Here is a 9,472-nt window from a genome sequence, read left to right as displayed (position 1 = left end):
AGTTCCACCAGAGACCATTGGGGCTCCAAGGTCTCATTTCTACAGAGGTGCTTTTTGACTTTCAGCGTACATCAAACCAGCAGTGCCCCACACATAGGAGGTCCAGGGAGAGCAGCATTTTCACTGACCTGGAAATGCATAGAAAAGAGCAACGTTAAGGGAGTAAGAAACATCTTAAAAAGGGAAGGAAGGGTCGAAAACGGAGGGGAGGTGCAGACGAGGCCAAGGCTGGTTCGGAGTGACAACGGGGTGTCAAATGTGGGGGGACCCTCACTGAAGGAGTGAGGAGCTGGAAGGGTTGGCAAGACAAGTTGAATGCTGTACTGCCAGCGGCTGAGACAGCAAGGGTAGAAGAAAGGTACCAGAGGCATTTCATTTCTAATTTGCACCCTTCTTGAAAGTCACTGCCTTTCAGTGGCATCAAATCTGTGCAGTCATAAAAAAATAATCACTGAGCAATGGGGCTGGAAGGGATCTCAGGTGGTCGTCTAGCCCAACCCCCTGCCTGAACCATCCTAGACAAGTATTTGTCTTGCCTGCTCTTAAAAACCCTGAAAACAGCTCCTCCACCCAGCGACCCGGGATCGTGTCCAGAACATCGACCTTACGCTGGCCACAGGTAAAGCAGGGTTATGAGGGCAGGGTCCGTGTCCTGCCACTGCAAGGACAAGTAGTTGTTTATTAAGATGCACGTGAGTTTTACCTGCTGGGTAAAATTCCCTTCCTGATCCCAAAGGCATCAGTGTGACGCAGAGCAGAGAAGCAAGACCCTCTAGGTTTGTTTTAAGCCCCCCAACTCCCAGAGCAAGAGGAGGGGGAAAAGTCCCTTCCCAGCCCCATGTGGGGACCAGCAGAGCCCAGAAGCATGGACTAACCAGACACCCTCCGCTCCGCACTGCAACCTGGGGACCGCAGACAGCTCCACGCATCTCACACGCATCGCTCCACACATCTGGAGAACAGAGCTCCTTTTTCCATCACCGGTGGAGGAGAAGCAGATGCTTTGCCAGATCCTCCATCCAGCCTGGCCCACACACTGCAGTCACGACCCGCAGCACCCCCGCGACCACAGCCCCAGCTCCCCACCCTGCCCCTCTCACTGGGTCCTCGCCCCTCTCCTCCACCATCCTAGCGGTGATCCTCACGATGGAAGTCATGCAGGCCATGCTTGACTGTGAGATGACTTGGCAGCGCGGACAGATGATCCGAGGATAAGACTAACAGCTAGGACATACCATGCACTTATCCCCAGAGCTACCACCCAGCTCTGGTTTTCTTCACAGCTTTCTGGTTTCTTTCCTATCCCCTCACAGCAGCGCCTGACAGAAGAGCTGCAGACCATGGAGAATGGCTATCATGACAACCCAACACTGGAGGTGATGGAGACCTCCTCTGAGATGCAGGAGAAGAAGATCAACCTGAACGGCGAGCTGGGTGACAGCTGGATTGTCCCCATGGACAACCTCACGAAAGAGGAGCTGGAGGAGGAAGAGGACACACATTTATAAATGAAGCCGGAGACCGCTAAACAAAAACAAGCAAAACCTGAAACAAAACCAAACTGACTATAGCCACAAGTGCCATCACCCTATCGGACAAGGAGGGACACACGTGCCTGCCAGCTTTGCTGAGGAAAGCAGTCATGCTTGGAGTTTGCTGTGGCCTAAACATCGCAATCAAAACATATTCACTGTCCAGACTATAGAGTGTATTTTGTTTATATATAAATAAATATATATATATATATATAGTGCCTCTATTTAAGCCTTGATCAGAGGAGACGAGATGGTTTAAGAGATGAAAGGCTTTTCCAACTACTGATGATGGTATCAAACTCAACGTGGTTTGCAGAACTTGGAATCAGCTTTCTCCAGATCGGGGCTCCTTCTGTCCAGCCGGGACCTGGCACGTGGGGTGCAACCACTGCCCGAGTTGAAGAACCCTTCACGGGCAACCAAAAGCCTGCAGCAACAACCGGGAACTAAAACAGCATTGAACGAAGAGGATCTGAACGGGAGCAGTAGCAGCTGCACCATCGATTGCAGTGCTGGGCAGCATGGTGGCATACTCCAAGAGCTCCCCCCTCCCCTGTGCATCTCTGTTGCCAATGCAGCTTATGGTTTATTTTTTCTTTTCCTCTATCATGTTGTAATATTAAAGACAGTTATTAAGCTTCACAGGAGATAAAGAGAAAAAGAGTAACACCCTGGCATCACGTCCAGCCACATGATTAACTGGCCATTTCCAGATTCTTGCTGGAAGTGCTGGGTATTAAACACAACAGCTTCCCCCATCAACAATCACTTCTGGGTCGTCGGTGCTCCTATCCTACAGGAGTTTTCCTGGCCTGTATTGTGAACAGCGTTGACCAGGTCCCAGGCCAACACTGCCCCTAGTTTGCTTTCACCAGCCTAGGAAGCCATTTCGGTTCCTCAAGTCCAGTGGTTTTCAAATGGCTATCTTAACTGCGCTCGCCGCACTGAAGGGTCTGGGGGTCTCTTCCGACCTGGTGCCTGAGGCTGTGATGCTTCAATGCACCTGACTTCCAAAAGATACTATCCAAAGCCAGCAAAGGAGATGCAAGCACTGCCTCGGCAACTCAAGGGAACCAGCCCATCTTTCCGGCTTTCCCAGCCAGCGTGCCAGGAGCCAAAGGACAAGTTCAGAGGAAGCCCACCATGAGCCAAGGGAAGCTCCTTACTGTTGTCTGCATTTGAAGCAGCACTAAAATCCCCTTGTTCCAGGATTCTTGCACCCAAAGGCTCACAACATGCTCTCAAAATTTCTCATCTATTCAAAAAAGGAATCAACCAGCAATCCAAGAGGGAATTGGTCTCTTAATCATCCAGTAGGCAGCAGGACTCAGGGAACGCAGATCCAGTAGACCGCAAGAATGCAAAGCAATTTCAAGGCCACTGCAACCAATTCTAGTACAGGGGGAAAAAACCCAGAAAGTTATTGCCATTCCCCCCAAACCACAGCATGCTCCTCACAGCTCTGAAGACCCCTACGTGACGTCCTAGCCCCTAGCATCACACCTGGCTTTGTTAGAGGAGCATTAGCAATGCCAGCAACTCCAGGCACTATTTTAGGCACAGCAAAACAGCAACAGGCATTTCAGTGCAAGCTAAAATGTGCATCTGTCCCTTGTTATGTTATCTAGTCATCACCTCTGCTCCGCACTGCACTATGCTTTTCCTTCAAGGACATTTCTGTTCAACTCCTGGGTATCAAGCAATAGGGAAAAGGCCTTTGAGGTTGTTCAACACCAAAACAGACTGCCGAGGTGCACATGGGCAGCGTTTCCAGGCCCACCGCAGCAGGGGACCAAATCAGGGCTGGACTGAGTGCCGTGAGCTTCCTGCTCCTACCTCCAGCAGCCGCCGCCGAATGATAAAGTGGAAACCACAAACGGTGAAGAAAACCCAGCAACTGGGATAAGCCACGGCCAGCTTCCTCCTGGGGGAGCACACCCGTGTCACACCTGGGTCTGGGCAGCACTGGCCTGTTTCAGGCTGCTTGTACATCCTGTTGAAACCAGCAGGCCTGTCTTTCCAGGACAGTTGCAGGTGTAGGATTGCTCTCTTCCAAACAAAGTCTGTTTTATTTCTAGAGATTGATATGCCTTGCTCCTCACCCTGGTCCCAGACCAGCTTCCAGCACAGCGAGCCCAGCATCCGTCGCATTCATCTCATCCTCTGCCCAGGCGTTGGAAGAGAGGATTTATTGGGGATATTTTGGTTCGGTTTCTTTATGATCAGCAGAAGCTGCACAAGGTTGAATGCAAAACACAAAGGAGACCGTCCTGTTGCTTCAGCAATCTCGCGTGTGAACACCAGCCCCTCTCGGGTATTTCCTCTCCCAAAGCCTACTGCTCTCCAAGGAGGCCATTGAGATGCACCTCAAGAGACTTCTGCATCCCCAGCAAATTTTCACCATCCCTTCTCCTCTCCAAAAGGTTCCCTGGTCCGAGCATGGTCCAGAGGTCTAGCCCAAAAGGAGCCTGAGATAAAGGCACGTCACAGGTTCCACCTGCCCTACGTTGGAAAGATTGTCACAATATCACACTTCTTTCACCTTCTGAATTTGTTGGAGACCTGGGCTGGATGGGCAGCTGGGAGCCGGGTTGGGCAGGTAGTCCGGAGCAGGAAAGCAGCACAGCGAAGACAACCAGCCATGCATGCGGCCTGGGGAACCAACAGCTCCCAGCAGATGATGGTCATTTGAGCTCAGTAGCCCAGACCTCTGGATCCAGCCAAGCTGTTACAGATGAGGGCAGCCACAGCTGGCTCCTGACTGCTGGCACAAGCCTTATTCAGCTTTGCAGCTCAGGCAAACGGTGCATGCACGGCAGCCGCTTGCTCAGGTCTCGGCGCACAGAGTACCAGGAGCAGCTGCCTTTTCATCTGGTCTGCATTTTTTGGGACTGGCGCAGATTATTGTGGACCGATAACTGCCCTGGGGGGAGTTTGCCCAAGGGAAGAGGCAGTTAAAATGCATCGTCTCCGGTAGCCACTTCCCTGGCAGAGGGGCTCCAGGGGCATGCTCCAGAGGCCGTACCGCAGAAGAGCCAGGCAGCATGGCCAGGCCCTTCCCGCCTGTGCTGGCAGGTTTCTTCCTGCCACGACAGGGCAAGGGGAGGAGGGGGCAATAATCTAAATGTGACTATTGCGTTTGCAGGGGTTTGCTTTGGCTTCAGGCTCTGTGCATGGGGCGTGGGGTAGCAAGTGCTGTTCCAGCACAAGCCCCACAGCCCCTGGCTTCACTTACTCCCAGGCTCTGCTTTTGGTTTTTTAAGGGCACTGCCAGTTTTTTGTAAAAAGTCACTTCTGGCCAAGACTGCTCTGCTCACAACGGTGTCTGGCTGCATTTGCCTTCGCTTTGCCTGGGAGCCGCTAGAGACCTGCTGTCCTGCCACCTTCTCCCGCTTGGGCACATCTCCCTTTGCAGAGCCAGACCCTTGTCTTCACACAGGTTTTTAGCCCAGCAGCAGGGAGAAAGATCTCCTTTCCAGAAGGCAGAAAGGGGATGGTAATAGCAATGACAAGCAGTTGCAGGAGGAGCTCAAAGTAGCTTCTATCCATTTTATTTTATTTTTTTTAAAGACTGAAGTTCTTGGATCCCCTTTACATTAGCCTTCACCATGATGAATGCAGCATTGAGCTGGTGTGGGAGGACGGGGACAGGAGGGGGCATGAGAAGGGGGTTCAGGCTGGGACCAAGGCAGTGCTTGGAGCACGGGCCTTGCTCCACAGCCAGGGGAGACTCCATCTCCAAAGGGAGAGCTTCATGAAGCCCCTCAAGCCTATGAAACCCTAAGCAGCCCGGCACTTGGGAGCCTGGGACCTGACAGCTCTTCCCTTCAGGGAACGGGACTTGGGGAAGAAATGTCTCGCTTTCTTGGCCGTGGAGACTTTTGCCCAAACAGGACTAAGCACTGAATTGTTCATTCCACAGAGAGAGTCAGAACGGCAGCAAGCATGAAATAACCAAGAGGTTTTGGATTCCCAGTCTTACTCTCCGAGGCAAAGGCACAGGCTAGAAGTGCGAGGAGAAGCGTGTCTCCTGGCACGGCAGGACCAAAAAAGCTGTCCGCAGAGTCCATCCTCTCTCTTCTCCTAAATAGCTTTTCCCTTTCTCTCTCCTCCCTGCAGAGTGGAGTTTGGAGTGATCAGATCCATGTATTGTGTGGCGTCTCAATGTTACTGCTGTTGACAAGTCAATGTATTTAGTCCCCTGGGCCTGTTTGTGCACTGCTTTAATGGAAACACTTTTTTTTGTCTTTTTGCATGGGGCAGGGGGAGGGAAGGGAGCAAAGGAACCAGTCTGATGCTTTGCAAGCAGCCCACAAATGCAGGCAGACCTCTCCGAGTTCACCTTCATCTGAAATCTGGTCCTTCTCAGCATGAGGTCTGGTCCCACCCATTTGAGAGAGACCAGTGCCCGTTTGAGGCCAGAACTTCATGGCTCTCCCTTGCCAAAGGATACTGCGAGTCACTGCACTGACCGTAGTGCCAGGAGGCTCCTGCCATGGTTGAGGGCAAAGAGTCATTTCTGAATCCAGCCAATGCTGTCCAAGCGACGGTCTTAAACCCGTGCAGTATTCAAGGCAGCAGCTTCCTTTCTGTGCTCCGGTAAGCTGGACCTGCTCCTGTAATGTTATGAACAGCCTTAAAGAGCTGGTCTCAGCCTTTCCACTGATGCTTGCGGTCCCATCCACTCCCAGTTCTTCTATGGGACAGTCAGCCCATTTGCAAGTGTGTGGTTGTCCTCTGACATAAGGCTCCGACCCGTTGCCCAGGGGACCCGAAATGAGTTGTGCCCATTACAGCAACCCACCCATATCCAGCTTAATGTTTACCTGTGCTAGCATCTCATTAAAATCCATTAAATGCTCACTTAAGGGCTTTGATGAAATGGGTCCAGACACCCTCCCCTAGCAGGGTGGAAAGAAGACAGCAAAAAACTTTCCATCTCATTCAGAGCAGAGATATAAGTGCTTGTAACACTGCACTGTTGACAAGGGATCATACATGTATTTATTTTTCCAATCCTATTTTTAAACCACTAAAATAATTTTATAGTAGATTGTTTCCACCCTCTATTTAAAGAAGGCTTTTCTCTGAAAGCTGGGGAGAGCCACCGAATAGACAATGCTTATTGCAAAGTCAGCTGGAAATGGAAACTAGAAATCTTTAGCCTTAAACCTTCCCATATTGTAAAGGAGCCATAAATGTACACGTGCGACCAAAAAGGAAAATCCTCCCTAAAGCAAGAGCTTTACCATTCAGACCTGCTGTACAGAGATTGCTGCCTTTGCATTTTGGTAGGACTTTTACAAACAGCGAAAACCTTGCAGGAAATGTTTCTGCATTCAGACTCATAAGGAACATGTACATAATATTAAGCCATTTCTCTTGCATTCATGAAGTCCAACTGCTGCACAGTTTATATAGTTACTACTAAAGCTAAGTCATGCAATTTGTACCGTAACCCAGAAGAGACGGCAGGGAGGCTATTGCTAAAGAGGCTATTCTGTTGACTGGTGCACATATACGCACATTAGCGCTATCTTGCGTACTGTATATTGGCATCTCAGACAGGGACAGGAGTCTGATGTACACTGGAATTTACTGAGAAACTGGATTGTAGAGACTATAATTCTTGCATTTTCCTATGAGATATATTTTGAAGACACCGTGTACTTCTGTCAATAAAATGCTTTTGTGTAAATGAGCGTTCTTGGCTAGGTAATGGGCTGGAGGAGAGGGCAGCTTGCCTTCAGAGGGCCATCGCTATGAACTGCCTTCATGCGCAGCCTGAACCACCTCAGCAGTCCTCTCTCGTATCCCTTGGCTCAGGTTTCTTAACCTTGGAGCTCCCCACCTACCCGTCACGCTCAGGTCTGCTCCACTGCTCCCAATAACTGCAGCCGTGACCACTCGTTTGGCCCAGGGCTGAGCTCCTCTCTCCCTCCTGATGCCTCCCGACACCTGCAACGAGCCCCTTTCTCGGGCACACTGCTGTGGTCCTATGTTTCAAAGGGCGCTCTGATGCCCAACGCAAGGATTCAGAGTCCATCTGCGGGATGCACCTTAAAAAAACAAAACCACAGTGTTGTACATTGTGACCTTTGCAAGTCCCCAAGTGGCTTCAGGCCTGAGCCCCTGCAATACTGACCTCTGAAACAGGGTCGGCGTGGGGTGGAGCTACTGATGGCTGCACGTGCTCAACCTGAGCATCGCAGGGCCAAATCAGACAACCTGGGAGATCCAAATGCTCCCAAAGTCTCCCACAGCTAATCTTGAAATGCTGTATTTTCTCATATATGTCATGCATTCTTTCAGCTGTTGGACATTTTAGCCCACACTGTATGCAAGAAATACCGTAAGAACGGTTTTGGCTTGTTGCAAAGTAAAAGCAAAGTCTGCATGCAACTGGCAAGAAGCAGAAGAGAACAGAAAATCGGAGTAGGCTTCACTCCCAGCTGCTGCTGCTAAGTTAAGGAAAGATGTTTTCCTTCATTCTGCCTTTCAAGAACAAGGTGCATATTTTATTTTGGAGCATGTTGTACACAAGAGAATACAGTGTCCTCTTCTCCGATCCAGGGGCACGGCAGCACCCTCCTCACCCCCAAGTACAGTTTCATAGTCAGGGAAAACAGGTTGGGAGGGACCTCAGGTCACATCTAGTCCAACCCCCTGTTCAAAGCAGGACCAGCCCCAGATACATCATCCCAGACATGGTTTTGTCTAGCTGGGTTTTGAAAACCGCCAAGGATGGAGATGCCACCACCTCTCTGGGGAGCCTGTTCCAGTGTTTCACCACCCTCCTAGCAAGAAAATTCTTCTTAATATCCCACCTCAACTTCCCTTGCTGTAATGTGAGCCCATTGCTCCTTGCTCCGTCACCTGCCCCCACTGAGGACAGTCCAGCTCCATCTTCTTTGCGACTCCCCTGCAGGGAGGTGAAGGCTGCTTTTCAATCCCCCTCAGTCTGCTCTTCTCCAGACTAAATAAGCCCAGCTCCCTCAGCCTCTCCGCACAAGTCCTGTCCCCCAGCCTCTGAACCATTTTCGTTGCCCTCCACTGGACTCTCCAATTTGTCCACACCCTTTCTGTAGCAGGGAGCCCAAAACTGGACCCAGGACTCCAGATGTGGCCTCCCCAGTGCTGCATAGAGGGGAAGAATCGCTTTCCTCGCTCTGCTGGCAATGCTCCTACCAGTGCAGCTCGGTATACCATTAGGCTTCTTGGCAAAAAGGGCACACGTGGCCCTGCTCACTGCTGCTCCCTGCGACTGATCAGAGCAGGCTTCACTTGTCCTCAAAGCCGTGCAAGAAACTAAAACATCTCACACCATGACCAGCCATGGGAGATAGCAGACGGTGGAGCCCAGTTGTCCCCTCCTTTAGTGTAATAGGTTGACCTGCCCCATCCACTTCTGTGGCTCTAGGAATAAGGCTCAACATGTGACCTGTGGTTCGTAAGATCACTAGTCCGGGAGCGCCCAGCTAGTGGCTGGATCAGTTGTGTAGGATGACCTGCTGCATGGTGTGCACTCGCACACGGCACCTGCCTTGGCGCTCTGCTCCAGCCACAACTACTCTTGAAATACTAGAAACGAGAGGCGAAAGTGCAAAGTTGTGTGGCCCTCCCAGGGATTAAGCACTTGTCAGCGACAGAAGCCACCACATCACCAGAGCTTGAAACCCGCTCCCTGTCGGGCCCCTTGTGGGGTTACACAGGTAGGACCAAGTGTCCATTGTCCACCCTGCAGTGCCCTCCCGATGGCGCAGTGCAACACGAACTGGTTGATGCTTTGTTGCAAGGTGAAGCACTCAAACGTGGGGTGCCCAGGCCAAGAAGTGGAAGAGTTGGAAAGCGTCAGAGGGTATATGTGGGTGTGGGGAGGCAGGATGGGGGCTTCGACCAGACCAAACCTATTCACAAGTTGGACTCAAATAATTTTG

The 9,472-nt window shown here is 51.1% G+C and overlaps 1 protein-coding gene across 1 annotated transcript in view; it reads left to right on the top strand.

Annotated features, from left to right (window-relative positions):
• Window positions 1-1,976, top strand: part of PODXL (podocalyxin like) — a 42,048-nt gene extending 40,072 nt beyond the window's left edge. Inside the window, exon 8 of the mRNA XM_019509619.1 lies at window positions 1,314-1,976. Within this exon, the coding sequence (XP_019365164.1) occupies window positions 1,314-1,508 (195 nt within the window). The 3' untranslated portion in view covers window positions 1,509-1,976. The remainder of the gene's footprint in view (window positions 1-1,313) is intronic.
• The last annotated feature ends 7,496 nt before the right edge of the window (window positions 1,977-9,472 follow it).

Source organism: Gavialis gangeticus, unplaced genomic scaffold (genome assembly GCF_001723915.1).
Source record: "Gavialis gangeticus isolate Ggan-Ray unplaced genomic scaffold, GavGan_comp1, whole genome shotgun sequence".
NCBI classification, from domain to species: Eukaryota; Metazoa; Chordata; order Crocodylia; family Gavialidae; genus Gavialis; species Gavialis gangeticus.
This window is presented reverse-complemented; position numbering and strand designations above follow the sequence as displayed.